The 18,715-nt window shown below is 39.7% G+C and overlaps 1 protein-coding gene across 3 annotated transcripts in view; it reads right to left on the bottom strand.

The window, feature by feature from the left end:
- Positions 1-18,715, bottom strand: part of add3a (adducin 3 (gamma) a) — a 73,432-nt gene that overhangs the window by 4,387 nt on the left and 50,330 nt on the right. For 2 of the 3 annotated variants that reach the window (XM_053330683.1, XM_053330675.1), the window contains exons 4-14: positions 18,476-18,627; positions 17,820-17,900; positions 12,284-12,433; positions 11,668-11,811; positions 10,963-11,061; positions 9,449-9,625; positions 7,519-7,776; positions 6,719-6,823; positions 6,218-6,304; positions 4,352-4,475; positions 911-1,003 (exon numbers count right to left, since the gene is read on the bottom strand). In XM_053330683.1, coding sequence (XP_053186658.1) covers positions 911-1,003; positions 4,352-4,475; positions 6,218-6,304; positions 6,719-6,823; positions 7,519-7,776; positions 9,449-9,625; positions 10,963-11,061; positions 11,668-11,811; positions 12,284-12,433; positions 17,820-17,900; positions 18,476-18,627 — 1,470 coding nt within the window. The remainder of the gene's footprint in view (positions 1-910; positions 1,004-4,351; positions 4,476-6,217; positions 6,305-6,718; positions 6,824-7,518; positions 7,777-9,448; positions 9,626-10,962; positions 11,062-11,667; positions 11,812-12,283; positions 12,434-17,819; positions 17,901-18,475; positions 18,628-18,715) is intronic. The other variant, XM_053330689.1, reaches the window with a different exon arrangement.

Below are 18,715 nucleotides of genomic sequence, written 5' to 3'. Positions count from 1 at the left end.
TTTTAAAGGAATAGTTGGACATTTTAGGAAAAATGCTTTCTTGCCAAGAGTTAGATGAGGAAGTTGACTAGATTCTCATGTCTAACTCTAACCCTAACCCTACTGTATCAATAAAGTATTGAGCAAGAGCTAGAAGGTGAATGACTTAGCAAGATGACAGAAGTGCTGGGTGGACTATACACTATTTGTCATGAAAAATGCCTTTATATATTGTATGTTTCTGTAATGATGAAACAAACTAGATTTAAGAAGTGAATTAGTGAGCTTAACAAGTGTTGATAGATAGATGTTTGAACTTCAGACACAGCTAAGCTAGCTGACTCCAACTAGTTGCTGAGCTATGCTAATTGACTCTAGCTCCATAGTTAACGCACAAATATGAGAGTGGCATCTATCCTCTTATCTTACTCATGGCAAGAAAGTGTATTTCCCTAAAGTGTTGAACTATTATCAAAGCCAGAGGATAGCGATGAGCAAAAATGTCCCAACAACTTGATTTTCACGTAAAATAAACAGAAACCAGTGACACCCTAAAAAAACATCTACAAATGTATGCTATGCAAAATGAGTACTTTAAAGGTTTCCAGTGGATGGGGGATCTTCTTAGCCAGAATTTAATTTGTAAAGATAAGCCATTTTGGGTCACTAATGGAGGAATGGAAAACTCTTTTTTTGTGTTAGTTTCATTCATTTAGACAGGTGAGTTTTTATATTGAACATCATCAGTGCAGCAAACTTACAACATAGATCAGTAGTTTAAGTCCAACATACTGAGCTCAGTAAATTTTAGTGACATTTCCACTCACATGCACACACACAGAAACACATATCTGATCTTAAAGACAAACAGCAAGGCAGCAAAGATCACTGTGAAAAACTCTCCCTCTCTCTCTCTCTGAGTGAATGATACCTTCTTTAGCTGGAGTGCTTTGCGGGGACTGGGTGAGAGACATAGACTGAGAGAGAGTGGAGCCATCGTCGGAGGTTAGCTCGTGTTCGCCATCTGCAGGGAGGGTGGGGAGGGGGTCCGGGTGGGGGTGGGGGTGGGGTTATGAGGAATGGATGAGAGGATTGCAGGGTGGTGTAGGGGATTGAAGTGGTGGGACGACAGCAGTGGGTTGAGAGGTTGTGGGGGGGGGGGGGGGGTTGAGGGATTGGGATGGAGGGTCAGAAGGGGGTGAGGGAGCGAAGGGGGGTTTGAGAGATTAGTGGTAATACACACATGTTAGAATCAGGCCATGCACAGCTGCTTTCACATACAATTTCCAAAATCCTTGTCTGTTGATCATCAGGCTCTCGCAGTGCCATCACTCATTTGTTGTCTCTTGTTTCTCCTGGTGGCTGAACATGTACTGTAACATTTTGTTGTACCTTAACATTCGGGTCTGAAAAGCTAAGCCTTCAGTTCATGAAAGTTAATTGTAACCTTTTGGTGGCCTAAAAAAGTCTTGTTCATTGTTTGGTTGTGCTAAAAGGTCCTCTGAGGAGCTGGATGTTAATTTTTTTTTTCTGGAAAGTACATTTTGTTTTATGGTTGTAAGTCTGTTTTTCTTTCTTTTTAACCATAGAAATTGCACTGTGCTAACTAAGGTAGCAGCTAGCGTTAGGGTCAGCTCCACCCTATCATCCAGATATGATCACTTCTGGCTCCAAAAATCCATGATGATGATGTCCGAATGGCATAGTCGAGAATTAAAATGTCCACAACCCAATGGATGACTATGTTCATGTATGATTTATGCTTAGACTTGAATGAGTAAGCATATCCAAACTTTTGACTGGTACTGTAGTTTGTAACTATATCTGAAAATACTCTTTTTAGTATTGTGGTTTTATAAATGCAACAAACATATTTTGATAGTGCTGATTATTTTGACACATAATTCACAAAGTGGTGAAAAATGGCCTTATGATTGCTTGTTTTGTCCAAAAACTATTCAATGTACAATTACATAAACAGTGCAAAGCATCAATATTTTGGTATTTCTCCTCAATAAATGACTTCAACAAATACAATACAATTTTTTTTGGCTTGATTTTATTCAATGCTATTGACTAAATGGACGACTCACTAACTATTTCAGCCCATATATCAATCATATCATGCTGATGTTAGCTTCTAATCCTCTGTTTTTTAAAAACATAATCATGCCTAAAAATAAAAGCTTTTAATGCTCTTCATCTTCTTGCTCTAGATTAAATAAGACTTAATACTTTTTTGTATCCCCCCTCCTGTTTTCATTTTTTTCTTCAAGAGCAACTTATCGTTCCTGCATCTTCAAGCAAAAAAAAAATCCATTTGTCTTTTCATGTATCTTTCACAATAAAAAACCTTGTTTGCAGCAGCTGTTAAAACAACTTTAGTTGTATAGTAAATGTTGCAGTCCAGCTCAGCATTAGTAGCTTCATTAGTGTTAAAACACTGATAAGTGTGAATGAAATGATATTCCCATATCACGTTAACACATTCATTAGCACATTCAGAGTTACACATTCAGTTGGCTGAAGGCATCATTCACGACTCCTTCATGCACAGCCTATAGAAATGTGTGTGTGTGTGTGTGTGTGTGTGTGTAGCCCAGGCATGTATCAGGCCATTCCAGACGGTCTCCAGCTTGCATCCAGATTGGTCACCGGGGATTCATGGGGCTATGGGGGCAACAGTGTCATAGCAACAAGCTCCGCTCATGCGGCGGGCGTGAAGACCTGCTGTCTGTTCAGTCATCTTAGTCACACCGATCTCTCACACATGTGCACAAACACACATCGACACTTGCTCCATGTTTATGCACATAAGAACATTTGGACGATCCTATTAACATGCATGAACACATGTGCATACTTATGTACATGTGTGTGTGAACAAAAATACACATTCATCTAGTCCAATGTGGCAGAGCCTGAGTAGACAAACCCCCTTCACTATCTGTTCACTATTGATATTGCCTCTCAGAAAGGCAGTGGGACAGAGGGCTAATATGATTAGCATTGACTATTCTGTGTGTGTGTGTGTGTGTGTGTGTGTGTGTGTGTGTGTGTGTGTGTGTGTGTGTGTCACAAGGTTAATGCAGATATAGCCAGCAGCTGTACCCGTGGGGACGGATCCTTGAAAGGTATATGGTGTTTGTGTTTGTGTTGTGTGTGTGTGCGTTGTGTCTATGAGTGTGTTTGGAGTGTGTAAGCATATGGCAATAATGACTGTGACTCCCACTAAGGAGACAGCGCTACACACTGGGATTGTATGGATGCTTATTGACAACTAATCTGCTGAGAGAGCACTGAATGACGATCCAGATGCACAGTAATCAATTTCTAAGTCAAGATTTGAGGAGGAGGAGGGAAAGATTAGTAAGGGCAGAGCATGTTTTTGGAAAACCCAGATTTGCTTCAAGCTCAGTTTGAAATCTGCTCCAGCTGTTTTAGCCGATTCTGAGCACTTGAGAATGTCAGACGGCACTTGTTAACAAATCTAACAGGCTTCAGCAGGACGTGCCCATATCTGGCTGTTAGGGTCACATATTTTTCACAGACAGAAAAATGAAAAAGCTGATGGAGCACACTGGGAATGAGCCTGACACAATTTACTCTGCTCTCATTGCATGTGAGGTAACAAACTAGAGATAAACTCACATTGGATTTTTTTAGGCTGATACTGATATAATAATAATAAAAGTCAGATAATCCAATATGCCTGGTTATTAAAGTATTGTGATACAGATATGTCTAGGGTGAGATATTTAAGCTATACAATGAAACTGAATGAAATTATTTGAAGGAAAATGTATATATGACAGATATAGGTAAAGCCTTCAAAACCTGCCTTGCTGAAAGTTACTGAGCTGTATATCAGCTGACATCTACGCCAATATATGTGGTTGGCTTATAAACTGTGCCCTGCTGTTACATCAGTTGGTCTTTAGTGCCAACTGAAAAAATTGAGAACATGCTACCAGCAAAAATCTAATGGCACAATCTTGCTGTCTCAAATTAATTTCTGCCCAGATGCTCTCAAATTGTGACTTAAATGTTGATGATGGATCAGATGTGTTTTAAACCTGTTTAATAATTTGGTTGAAAGGCCAAATTATGTTTACGGCTAACACTAAGGGACAAGAGTTTGGCTTTGAGCACATGTCACTGTGTGTGTGTGTGTGTGTGTGTGTGTGTGTGAGTCCATATGTCTCTCAGTGTGACTGGGCTCTTGTGGTGTTTGCAAGTTGAGCGAAAGAGAGTTCAGGATCCAGTCCACACAACAACTATGAACATTCATGAATTTACATGTGTGTGTGTGTGTGTGTGTGTGTGTGTGTGATTGTTTGTTTGAGTGTGTATGTGTGAGTGTGTGTCGTACCGTTAGGGCCCAGGTGCCTCCTATCCATATTTTTGCGGTACTCATCCAGGTCTTTCTCTGACAGCTCACTGAAGGGGTTGGGAGGCAAGGGAGCCATCTGCTCCTCCTCTGTGGGCACGTATGGCTGTGGTAGGAGACAGAGAGAGGAGTGAGCAAGGGAGCACACGCACACGCACGCACATGCATGCACGCACGCACACACACAAATGCCTTCTTAAGTCACTTTTGGTGTATTTCCATAGATTTACATTCATTTCCTAGGGACTTATCCTAACATTAATCACTGACCCAAAAAAAAGAAATCAGCATTTCAACATTTGGGGACACAACTTTTGTCCCAAACTGCACAAAACAACCCCAATCAACTAGTCTTAAGTCTGGTATGTGTCCCTGAAAGTGACTTAAGTCATACCCCACATACACACACTACGCACTTACAGAAATGCAAAGAACAAAGACTAAACAAGCACTCACACATACACATGAGCAGATGTCTGTACAAAATAAATGCACACACAAAATCTCTCTCTCTCTCTCTCTCTCACACACACACATAGTACACACTCACTGACTCAATTAAATACTCAGAAAAAAACAAAAAACTAAACAAAGCATAAATCATATACACACTCCTAAAGACAGACTCGTTCACCCGCTGTGTCTGAGAAGGACAATCATTCATTACAGCATAACTGAGGCTGCTCATATAAAGATGAAAAGAGTGTTGACCACATCACACAAAACTCATCTTATTCTCATTCAATTAGTTTGCAAACCCCAACATCTTTATAACAGACTGCAGAAAATAAACACTGTGCAAACATGAGACACATACTAATGCAATTTACATTACAAGCACCACACGCAACAACTCATACACATGCACACTAAACATGTGAGGGATATTATATCTTCTCAGGTGTATGTGTAGGTGTGTGTAGGTGTGTGTAAAAATATGTCCTCAAGGCTGTCATGCTCCAACACACCATCAAACTCTAACATCTCACAGAAAAATGGGTGAAACTTTGTCTGAGGTGGAAATAAAACTGATGTACATGAACACAATTCTGTGTTGATCTTGGAAGACAACAATAATAAAAACATGCAGTTTTGTGCTCTGAACAGGCAACAACTGTGAAAAAATAATGAGTAAAATTAAAACACAACTGTAAACAGGAACAATTAGCAAACACTTGCGTATATTTACCAGAACTTTTATCTGCACCAGATCCTTCAAAACAAGATACCAACCACAGCATAGTCAGCATCAAATATTATTATTTTCTAATGTCACCATGCTGTCATTATTTTCTGTTTTGATGTGCAAAAATATCCCATAATGAAATTAAGACTCATTCAGCATTTGCAGCACAATGTGTTCACTTGCCTCCACCTTGTGGTCAAAAGGTGTATTAGCTACCTGTGTTTTCTGGTACATCAATGAAGAGAATGGATCATAATTAAAACCCATTAACACCCACAGTTCACCCACATAGGTGATTTTCACTGATTCAAAATCTTGTCAGGACTGTGTGGGTGTATGCAAACTGTGCACATGTGTTTTTTTTTGTTTTTTTATTGCATCTGCTGGGTTATGAGAACTTACAACTTCATGATTCATATTCGTTGATGGAGTTTGGTGATCTCACATAGGGAGTCTTTTCACAGCAGACTTTCTGACTTGTCATAGCATAAAAAGCTGAAATGTTACACTAGTGGCATGAATGATGGTTGTAGTCAGAGCAGGTGTCCCAGCTCTTGTGCACCCTGACTCATTGTTTTGCATCAGTGTTTGAACAGGAAGATTTATAGCTATGATGCCAGTAAATCAGGTGAATTTGGATATCATCAAGGGCTCAGTCTTACCCGTCGTGGTTCGTCGACAGGGATGCCTGCAAGGTGTTGAGAGCGTGGCCCTGATGTCATCACATCAAACCGGTTCTGCTCTCTGATCTGTAATAGGACAAAACACACAATCATATACCTCATGCTAATCCAGGCGTCTCCTCATAAATAATATTTCTGCTTCAGTGCAAACCTAAATTCTTCTTTAAATATTCCTCTTAGGGCAAAGAATTAACAACCTCTCAGTTCAAATGTACTGCTCTAGTGTTTCTATCAAGAACTGTATAAAAAGAAAATGCTCTCTCTGTTTCTTTACTCTTATATACTTCCTGATCATTTGACTCAACCTACTAACATCACCAAATCAATGATTCAAATCTTAACACTTTTAGATGCTCATCACCTTGATGATCTAACAACTGATATAGTTAGAAAGTGCTGTTTAACTGGATGAAACTTCTTCCTAACTTGCTTCTTGCAACATTCAATTCATGCAGAGTGAGAGCAAAAAGTCAGACTCACTTGGTTCCTCTTCTGCAGCACCTCAGTAGGGTCTGTGTTGAGAGGGACAAACTGATTGGGGTCCTCAATCCGGATTGGGGTTCCCGTCTCATCTGCTTTCATCCACTGTATCAGGAAAGCAGATGAAAACAAGTCAGATCCAAACATTCAACACATAAAAACAACAAACTAGCACTGTAAAAATCTGTAAAAGCTCCAGTGTAAATGTTGTAAGTTACCCTATGTATATTGCACTGTGTGAAAACAATTTTATTACAACCAGATACAATCAAACACCAACACCCTTAAGGCCCTTTTCACAGAAGACATTAATCATGGCCACATTACATTTACAGTAACACATGTATTTTCTTTTCTACTCTATATAGTTTATATATTTGTTAAAAAAGCCTGGTTTGCAAATTACACTTAATGACTGGAGCCCTCTTTGAAGGTCTCATACATTATTCACTAAAAGCTAAAAACCACTACGTAAAAAGCTTCAATGTAAATGAAATCAATTGGTACAACTAAGCCAAAATTATTGTAGTCCTCGATTCAGCCACTAGATGGCGACCTAGTACCAAGCCAGGAAACACATCCAGTCAAAACAACATACTCAGCATCAACTGTACATGGACTGAATGACAAATCAGGCCATGAAATATACACTGTATCTATATAACTTCATGTTTAGTTTTATTATATTAAATATATTAAACCACACGTACTTCACAAATACACACTAATTTGTTAAAACCGTGTGTTCCTTCATTTTATCACAACACACACACACATTCACACACAGACACCATGCTCACCATGGTTGTCCGGCTGTTGTAGCGCTCCTCTCCTCCCTCCACATTGACCTTGGTGTAGCTGTTGGGTGAGTTGAGCCAACGTGTCTTCTCCCTCTGCTGCCGCTGCTGAAGGAACTTGAAGGGCAGCCGTGAGGCGCCACCGTCCCCATCATCCTCAAACATGAACGCTGTGACAGTGGCAGGGATCTCCACATCACTCTTGTGCCTCGGCTTCTCCCGCACAATTGGATGCCGGTAGGTGTAACCTGTCCTGTAGCCCTGCAGCAAGACGCAAGATAACACAAGTTCACACTGACCGATTACAGGACCTGTAAATATAAACCATATGGGCTCTCAAGAAGTTTCTACTTGTTTGTTGTATGTTTATGTAGTCCCCATTTGACTTCTATTCAAACTTGTATTTGTTGTTGCAGCATCCTGTTTCACCCATGAGGATCATTAAATTGCCTTAGCTCATAGCTTACATCATCATACATATTGTATATGAAGTGAATGCTAAACTATAACTGAAATGAGCATTTATTCTGTAATTTTCCTTCCTGTAATGCTAGCTGACCTGCCAGTTTCACACTCAGTCAAACAGAGAGGAAAAGACAGAAACATTGCTGTGACCGCAGGGTTTCTGGCAGCACAGACCAGAGTCATTCACAGTCAGTCACAGAGCCATTTCCTGTCTGACCCTTTCTCTTTCGCCTCTCTCTGCCCTCTCCTCTTTATCCTCATGTATCCTTTCTTTCACACTCCAATTTCCCCCTCTCTCTGTCACTGCCCCCTCACAACTGTTTTTCAGAATTTTTTTTTCCAGACTCGATTTGACAGTTAAGTTCCGTGCTTGTCTGCTTTTTCCTTTACTGTTCATCTAAGCCCCATGGTCAAAGTTGACCTTTTTAGATGATTTGCTCACCCAAATGGCATGCTCTTTTCCTGCTTCACATGGGGACATTTATACACATTGACAGCCGGAAGCTTGTCACATTTCTAAATGCATAGAGTGACAAGTTTATTCTCTTCCCCCTTCATTATCTTTACTGTTTCTGGGTTTTATACCGAAGAGCTTATCAGATACAAATGCTGTGTTTATGAGGTGAGAGAGAAGAGAGGGATGATGGGAAAGGAGGGGGGAGATGAGATGTTGGAAGGCAATGATTCATCGAGAGGGGGAGAGAGCAGAAGGGTAGGATGTATGGAGGAGGATGAAAAGTGTGGGGTGTGAGAGCTGAGATAGGGAGACAGAAATAGTGATGCAAGTGAGACAGAGACAGATAAGTGCAGCTCAGATAGAAAGAGAGCAGAGGGACACATTTACCAGAACCCCTACACTTGATATTTGTAAAAGAAGCCAGCTGTTTTACATTGTGACTCAAAATGATAATGTTTTTTTTTATCATCACTCATTTCCTCCTCAAAACACTCTCTCCATTAGTATCTTTTTCCTAAATTTCTCATTGTTGTTTAAAACAAATCCCTCCTTGAACTGTTTTTGAACAACTTTCCTTCTCAAAGACACCCTTTTTTTTCTCTAAAGATAGTCAGTTTACATAGTTTAGGTTTCTGTAGGTGGTGTGTTTTTTTTCTAACTGCTAATCCAGGGTGATTTTTAGTATCCTACCCAGCCCTTCTGCCCTGCTCTAATCCAAAGAGACAGAAATAGGCACAAATGTCAAACAGACCACAGATTTTTAAAATGGCAATTATGAAACCTTAATAAAATGCGTATAGATGTGCTTTTATTCATCAATGACAAAGAAAAGCCAAAGAGACATTTGGGCATATTTAAATGTCACATATTATTTAGAAAGGCTTTTTTTTTTTTTTACCCCTTATTACCTTATTATAAGAGAAGATAACAGTATATTGTACAGTATATATGTCATCAGTGTGTTTGTGCCAAAAATGTATGTACGAATATCACTTTGACATATGCACTTACCAGATTATCCAGCATTCTCATCAGAGACTCAAACTCCAGCTCGCCAACCTTCCACTTGTATTGACTGGCCATGTTCACATTGCCCGCTGAAGCCACGGCATGCACTCGTGACTTGTACTTCTCTTGGTCCAGCACTATCAGGTTGTCCACGCCGCCAGCACATGAGATGGCATTCACCTAAAACCACAAAGTAAGCACAGAGGGAGATATGTGTGAGCTTTACTCTGACATCACCAAACATCTGAGGCATTTTGTCATGTAAATCCTTAAAATGAGAATATTCCTGCTTGTGTGCAGGAACAGTCTTCCCCCACGTGGGAGAAAAATATCATTAAGCTACTGCAACACCAAGTAATGTACATGACATACAACAAACATGGTTGGGGGATTTATTTATAGAAATTAAGCTGGGCTTTGCGGGATGGATTAATGTTTTCTTTTGCTAGACTGGGGAGAGTCAATCAGGAGATTTGGTATGCCTGTTACAGAAGGGGACACAACAACATCTCTAAAATCCACTGCACAAGAGAACACAAAGACACGCAAGAATTCCAAGAGAAAAACACCAGAGATATCCCACATGCATGTATACACTTTGCCAAGCTTGTGAGACATGAGCTCACATACTGGTATATACATTGTTTGCTTCTTCAATAGGGCTTTATAAAGGGTCTTTAAAACTGACACCCACATGATAACATGTCAAATAAAAAACGTACTTATTCCGATGATAGTAATTCCCAAATTGGGAGATAAATCTGAAGATGATTAATGGCATAAAAAGGCAAATATATTTCTGTTATGCATAATGGAATTTTTTTTTATGTAAGATACTTCATGCTTTCACTTCTTCAGTGCTCTGAAGATCCTTACACAATCTAAGGAGAAAAAATATCTATACTCAGGACATAACCAGTAATGAGGGGAAGACAACATTGCTCCATTTCAAAAAAGACAATTTGTGTCATCAAACTAGAGAAGACAGAAATTGTTGCAGTCCTATAAAGGTAAGATTCTGCTGATACAATAACACCTACTAGCTGCTTATTAATGCAAAAACAACAATCAGTCTAACACTAATTTCTGGTTTCTGGTCCAGATCTCATGATCTCTCCCCTCTGCCAACATCTCGTCAGCTTTCTTCTTGACTCAAGCAAAACAAAAAGGAATAACACCACCCTTCTCTAATGCTGCTTTGGACCGACATCAACAAACACACATCAGATCGTCACTCCCTTCATTAAACTCCTAATAGCCTGGCTGTGTGACAGTGTTTGGCCAACATGTGCAACAAGGGAAGAGATTATGATTTGCAGTGTTGTTAGTGGCCGTTGTTAAAATAGTGAGGGTGGGGAAATGTGGAACTACTATAGAAGATTAGAATTAGCGGGAAAGCTGCCGCCGTTCTGGTCTAATTCATGAGTAGTGAAGCTGAGTGCTGCTGGAATGTGCTGGGTACCGAAAACAACAGCAACAGTTAGCTGGCATGTGTGTGTGTGTGTGTGTGTGTGTACCTGGATTTCGCAGGCATACTGGGCATTGTAGATGTAGTGAAAGGCCTCTTCGATGGTCTCCCCAAGAGCAACCACGCCGTGATTCCTCAACACCAAAACCTGCAAAACACACATTAGGAAGAGCCGAACGACAAGATTAAACACTTTGAGAGTTTTTAAGTGGTCCAACCATCTAACTTTCTCTACTTGTGACTGTACAATTATGTGACAGGCCCTTTAATAAATAAGTAACAACCAAAAAATGTTTGATTTCATGGATCAACAACTGTAATTGCCACTGGATGACAGCAGGATCTGGCAACAAACCAGAGACGGAAATTCCCTTGAATTCTCTGAAATATGACTAATTTAAATTCTGTTGAGAAACATGGGGAAGTACATACAGGGGAATGAAAATGACAGCAAAATGAATTTAAATGATCTATAACTTGCAGAAGACAAGCCAAACGCAGCGTTCCACAGGATGCTAATGTTTCTTATATGAAACACACCACACCCTAAAATCAGTCAATTTCTATTTCTTGATTGAAAAGTCAGATATAACTCCTTTCTTGTGGACTTTAAACAACCTCGAGTCATTGTGTCTACCCTTATTTGTTGTGAGCTTTCAGAAATCTTCACTTCTTATCATATTTCTGTGTGCTGTCAGGATGACTGTTGAGCACCATGTTGTGGCTCAGTGCTTGGTTTTATTGGTTCTCATACCTTTGCTGTAGGGCCCAAGGCTTTTTGCAGCTCCCTGCGCTCTTCTTGATCATCCAGGCTGCCGTGGTAGTTGTAGTAGGCAATATCACCCAGGATCAGAGCCTCCTGGGAAATGGGCAGGATGCCACACTTCATAGATGACACCTGAAGCAAGAGAGAGAGAGAGAGAGAGAGAGAGGGAGAGGAGGAGATACATTAGAGATAAGAAGCTTGGACGGAAGTATTAAAGCTGTCTCATTTATCCCTGTCAGCAGCTGACATCTTCCCAAGATGCTTATGAGTTGAGTCAACTTTGAAAATTCTTTGAGAGCTGCAGAGATGAGGCTCCTAAGTCATTTGAAATATAATTGGATTCCTTCCCTGTAGACGGTGAACATCACAAATACTTATCATACCACTGTCTAGTCACATAAATCTTTTCAGTAGAGATGTCAAGATTGTTTGCAGTTACTTATTTACGATATTCAAATTTTTAAGCATCTCTGATACAACTTACCTCAAAATCAATTATTACTTCCCGGTCACAATGAGTATTAGTTTTGCAGCCTTAAGATGGAGAGGTCTGACAGTCACTTGCTTGTGGGTTTGAAAGCTTTCTAGTGTAAAGCAAACTTACAGCAGCCATGGCAGGAGTGTGCACATGTATGACGCAGCGGATGTCCGGACGCATTGAGTAAATGGCAGCATGGGGGCTGAAACCTGCATGGTCGATCCTCAGGTTGGTGGAGCCCTGGTCGATCACATCCCCAATGATGTTGACCTTCACCTGAGAAAACATGGAGAAGAGCTGGAGTCAGTGGGAGATTTTAACAATGGTACAAAAGGCACTCAAACACAAGTTGTATGAGGTTTCTGAAAACTTGACAGCAGCACCGCGCTCTCCTGAAAGGGAATATGATGAGGCTGGAGCAGAGCACAGGGAGACGTACAGTAGAACTAACCATGCCAAGATCAGTGAAATCAAATATGCTCAGGCACTAAAGCACATCCACAGACTGATACACGACGTAACCAGATCCACCTACCTCACAACACAACCACAGATCTGATAAACCTTCAACATTAAGTATGAAAACATAAACACAAGTCAAAATCAATGAGTGTGATGACAGAAATCACATTATCAATGATTCCCCCTCTGTCTCCAGGAAATGAATTGGACCCTTACTAGGAAACATATAATATAATAATAATATAAATAATATAGTCTGTGAGTGGACATGACGTCCTTTACAATGACAGCTTCATTACCAGGCAGTTAGCAGTTATTAGGTTACAGGGCAGGGGAGAGGACAGATGGAGGGGAAGATGGAGAGAAGAGAGTCAGGCAACCAGAAAAAAAAGATAGAACAAAGACAGATAACTGTTTAGAGAGACTGGGACATAAAAAAAAAAAAAAACAGAATGAAGAGCAACGACAAAACGAATGCAGATGTCAGACCGCGATGTAAAAGCTAATAACAAACAGAAAACACATCTTCGCCTGCAGACCTTGTACACTACCATCACTGCAACCGCATGTTGTTCTTGGATATAAACCAGAACCTGCGAGTGTACATTTCTCTTTCACAACACAACGTACAAGTGTGTGTTATCACAACAGGAAAGGGCATCCATCTTCCAGTCTGAGACTAATGAAATCCACCCAGTTGAGCCAGAGCCTGCTGAATACTCACTGAGCCTTTTTTTTTTTTTTTTTTAAACTTATGTGCTTCTGCTGCATTTTGAGAATAGCTGAGTGTTACAGGAGATTTTAAAGAAAAGAGGCACAGAGGAGGGATTGCAGTGGTGGCTAATGATGTAAAACAGTGAGGAAACTATAAACCTGTATGACAAGTAATCTTGCATCCAAGGAGCAGCTTTGGCCTTCATACCCCACACAAAATTGTGATCCAACTTTCTGTAAGTTGTTTTTTGTATTGAGTTATCATTCTTGATACATTTGTACATTATTAGTATATTTATCCATGATTTAGTTTGCATAATAAAAGTCACCATGAAATGAAATGCAGTCATAATAGTAGCTTTGTACACGTCACATTAACATTCTTCTATTTAAACCTGCAGTGCAGAACAGACAAATGAACATCCGTTACATTCAAGCACTTGCCAAACGAGTTTGCACAATGCTGATTAAGCTCATGAACTGTCATGTAAACATCCTTGTATTTCACAGTATACACAGCTCTTAAATCTGGTGTCTGCTCTGACATTACTGCACTGGCTGGTTGAATGCATACTGCACATTCTCTATGGAGCAGAGCATGTGCACCAGAGACTCCGGTCAGCTTCCAGTTAGCTCTCTGCTAACTTGAATGGGGATAACATAATTTAATTGTGTGCCTCTTTTAGACTTTTCAAATGTTATTGGACTGAATGGATCAAATTGTGATAGTGAAACCAGTCATTTCATGGGAGTTGTGTGACACTTAAACAATTTATCCACCCTTTTACAGCCACAACAGTAAAAAACGGAGTAGGCTACAGTGGAACCTATTACATAAGCACATAATAATTTTGTTAACGTATTCTTTGATAGTCATTGTTGCTCGAATACTCTACAAAGTTCTACATTGGATTTTATTTGGTATATGTTTTTGTGGTTGTTTTGTCTGCATGCAACATTATACATTAAAGCATTCATTGACATTTCTTTTTTTTTTGTTAAATGTGGTTTTGTTGAAGAGCACGTTTATATTTATAAAGTAAGAATATTTTTGGTATCACAACAGAAACTCAGATATAAGCCTCTGTAAAGTGAAATTATTTATCCCTGCGCAGATTCACTAAGGACTGATCTTAATTTAAAATGGTATGTGTGAGGCTGACAGCTTGATGAGTCAACCCAGTCTGAAAATCCTCAGACCTGTCCAAAATGGTACTCAGCCTATTGTTTAAATGAATGACTGTTTATTGATCTTTCACCCAGCAGAGGGAAATGAATGGCACCAGCCGAGCGTAACTAACCTCCATCTTTGCCTACACATTGCCAGCTGTCAGACGATCGAACATTGATTAGGTTACATCACATGTCCATTACAGTATCTGTTTGTTCTTTTGTATCCTTCAATTTGTGGTTCCCTCACTCTGCAGCAGCCTGTCAGTCAAACTGCTCTACGGCTAAGAGGCCACAGCACCTCTAAATATTAAAAGATGCAAAAGTACATGTCAGGAACAATCTTTGTTGGATGCTGACTAGGTGTTTTTTAAAAAGGCTGATGATAGACATTAGAGCATAGCAGGTCCCCATAGGAGGTTCCTGGGGAGCTGAGAGGATCATTCAAATTAAGCAAACTGAGCAATTAGATTTTGACCTCTGATTTTAAACTGATCAAAGCTCAGATTACATTTAAAGTGATCCAACCTCAAACTCTACAGCAGCATCAACTAAACTAAAATATCAACCTTATCCTGAGAGATCGACCTATTCCTCTGTGAACTGGAATGACATCACCTTGGAGGTTAGACACAGAAATTGAGAGGATGAGTCAGATGGTTCACCCTAACATGACCTCTCACACTCTTCATCCTGGATAGTTTCTCGTAATCAATTTGTTCATGTCTCTAAACACTCAGCTGTGTTACTATAGAGACCAGTGGATTCCAAACAGACTGAGGGAGATGAAGGGCAAGAGATGGGAGACAAACACAACAGAGACAGACTGGCATCAAAACATAGACTAGAAATCTGAAAGTGGCAGACTACATCATTTTATTTCATCATTCTCCTGACATCTGATGTCTTGTGGTCATTGCTCTCATACAGACACATTTTACCGCACAACCTCAGTAAAGATGGATGCGGTCCACACACACAAACTAAAAATATGTATAAACCTCTAAGGCTACCGAGTCTACACTTGACTCTGCTGTGTTCTATACAAGACAGTATAAGTAGCACTGTGTGTAATAGCCATAGCACAACCCTACTTCAGCTAACTAATTAAGAAAGTGTTTTCAAATTGTAAGATTTTTTTCCAGTAGGACAAGTAAAAGTATCAGCAGCCTATCAGTCAAACTGCTTAAGAGGCCCACAGCACTTCTAAATATTAAAAGATGCCAAAGTACGTGTCAGGAACAATCTGAAATGTGACTTTGTTGGATGTTGACTACGTGTTTTTTAAAAAGGCTGATGATAGACATTAGAGCATAGCAGGTCCCCATAGGAGGTTCCTGGGCAGCTGAGAGGATCATTCAAATTAAGCCAACTGAGCAATTAGATTTTGACCTCTGATTTTAAACTGATCAAAACTCAGATTACATTTAAATCTATGTGAGTGGGCAATTACAGCATAGATCTGCATATCTTTGTAAGATATTATTTTGAATAAAACTTTTATGCTTAATATTCAGAATGGTACAGAGAGCGCTAGGGACTTACAGAAGGGACTGTACAACATCTGGATATGTCTTTCATTTTGAGGCAGCTAACTACTGCAGCTACAGCTATTTGGTGGTGTAAAGTTAAACCATGTTATACAGACATGTCATTGTTTTTTAACGTAATATGTCACATCTCATTATTCTGAGAAGAATGAAGATTTAACCTCAGAAGTCTTAAACTTACGTATAAACAAAAAATCAGTCATTTGTTTTTTGCTTAACATGTAGATCTTGGCTTCATCATTTCTGCACTTTATGTTACATTAGAATAAAATTTAACAACAATTTCTCCTGCCAGATGAAACTTTGCAGTGTACTTTCTGGTAACTAATGCAGCTATTTTTCTTTTGAGAACAGCTTGTAAAAGATATTGCTGTAATTGTAGTTTTGGTAAATGACTGACTTTGCTGGACAGAAAATAAGCCTTTCAGGAATGCCAACAAGGCGTAGCAACGAATTTTGCCTGAAGGACATTGAAAACATTGGTAATTGATTTCAGGCTTTGCTATGAGGCAGCAGCAGAAATCATGTTACCAACTGGAACTAAAATTCAATCGAGTTTCATTCAATCTCTCAGCTTGCCGACACTCCTGCAGGTCAAACAGTGAAATGTGTGTAAGCAGTATGGCTACTCTTAATCTTTATTCTTAATCAAAGACATGCATGTTAGGGTTTATACTCCTCTCAGTGCCCCTGACTAAGGTACTGCTAAAAAAACCCACTGGCTTTGGTCCCTGCACTGCTGCTGTCCACTGTTCCTAGTATGTGTATACAGAATGGGTCAACTGTGGAGGAGCAATTTTCCCCCCGGGGATCAACAAAAAGTACATCATCTAACATCCAGCTGACAACCCTCACCTGCAGCTATAGAACACAGGTGTTTGTGTGTAATGTTTGCACAGATGTTTAAGAGAGGTGCAAAGCAGAGAGAACAGAGAAAACAAAAGACAGAAGATGTGATTTAAACAAACTTTGGCATGAACATAAAAAGCAAATTAAGGACAAAGAGTTGTGTGGGTTTGTTTGAATAATTCTGTTTCATAAATATCAAACAAACTGCATCCACAAGAAATATAAAGAACATTCCAGAAATATATTATCTCTGTGTAAGTTATGGTATTCTTGTTATTTAGTGTCAGTTAATGTTTTCCACATTGAATATGTTATGGATTACACCAAAAAACAATATCCCAAAGCATATAGAAACTGAATTAGGGGGAGTTTAAATGTAAGGCAGGAGGAAACAGGGTCGACAACAGATTATTACACACATTATTACGCACCTATTGACATGACACGCCCAGCACTGTGACAATATGTGCACTCTTTGAACCGAAACTAGGCGGACAAACAACCTGAACTACTGTATTTGCTGACTTAAAATGGGCAAGTGGGAGGGAGTGGAAAGGGGACTTGTGTCAATACGAGAGGAGCCGGTGACATAATGCATGAGGAGAAGGAGAGGGACGGTGGCTGTTGTATAAACACTGACAAGAAGTTCATGCCCCCTACATACAATTCAAGGAAGATAATGAAAAGGTGGTAAATGGCTGATGAAGGAAAGTAGGTAAAAACATTAGTTCTGTTCACTATGGACCAAAACCCTATTAATACTTGCTTGAGCTGTTAGCTCTTAAAACAATAAGATTTTTATCCAGTTAAATCAAACGGCCTCATCTAATTCTGACTGTTTTTGTACATATTTTAAGGCTGATTTCATAACTAAATTTCTATGTTGGGATGAAGCCATAATGGCTCATGCTTCTTACCAAGTTTGCTGCGGATGCCTCGGCGAATGACAGTCCTCTAGGGATGATGAGGATGTGGTCTTGCTCTTTACTGACTCGGCCCTAGAAAGAAAGAAAGGAAGACAAATAAAATCACCTCTGTTTCTGTGGGATCAAATGAACTCCAATCTAACCCATCTGACTTTAATTCTTACTCTTTTTGTTACCTTGAATACTGAACAATTAAACTTGATTGATCAAAAGTCAAGGGTGCAATATGTCAAAAGACGATCTGTCTGACAATTCACTGATTAAACCTCAGCAAATGAAACAGTATGTCCATTCTTATTGCTGTCAGCAACCATGGCTTTGTCTGAAATCACTGTCTTTTTCAACTAGTTACTAATCCCTACAATCCCAAATGTACTCACTTAAGAGACATCAATATTTTCTGGCATCTTTCACAGGTACCACTGTAATTTATCCATCTATAAAACTATGGAAATATTGCATTGTGGGACTGTTAGAAGAAAGTAGTATACATGCCCTGCTTGGACACTATTTTTGTTCCATTGTGTGAGTTTTTGAGGGCACTTTGTGTAGAATAACAATCAAAATAGGGAGTGATTTCAGACACAGCCCACTACTGTCAACACTTCAACTCTAAATGCAGTGGTTCTCTTTTTGTGGCGTCTTACTGTGATGTAGGAGCTGGCAAAATGAGCCCAGCTGAACAGGTCCACCAGTCTGTAGAGGCTGGCCAGTTTACAGCGCGTCTGCTTCTCTCCTTTCACCATTGTGGTGGATTCCACTCCGTACATGTCGTTAATGGGAGTGACCATCCCCAGACCTGTTGTATCATAAACAGATAGGGCGTGGTTTTCATTTAAGTCTACAACAACAAATTCAGTTCAATTGTGTGTTGCATGCAAACTCTA

Source organism: Scomber japonicus, chromosome 2 (assembly GCF_027409825.1).
Source record: "Scomber japonicus isolate fScoJap1 chromosome 2, fScoJap1.pri, whole genome shotgun sequence".
Taxonomy (NCBI): domain Eukaryota; kingdom Metazoa; phylum Chordata; class Actinopteri; order Scombriformes; family Scombridae; genus Scomber; species Scomber japonicus.
Note: the sequence above shows the minus strand (reverse complement) of the source record. Positions and strands in the feature narration are given on the sequence as shown.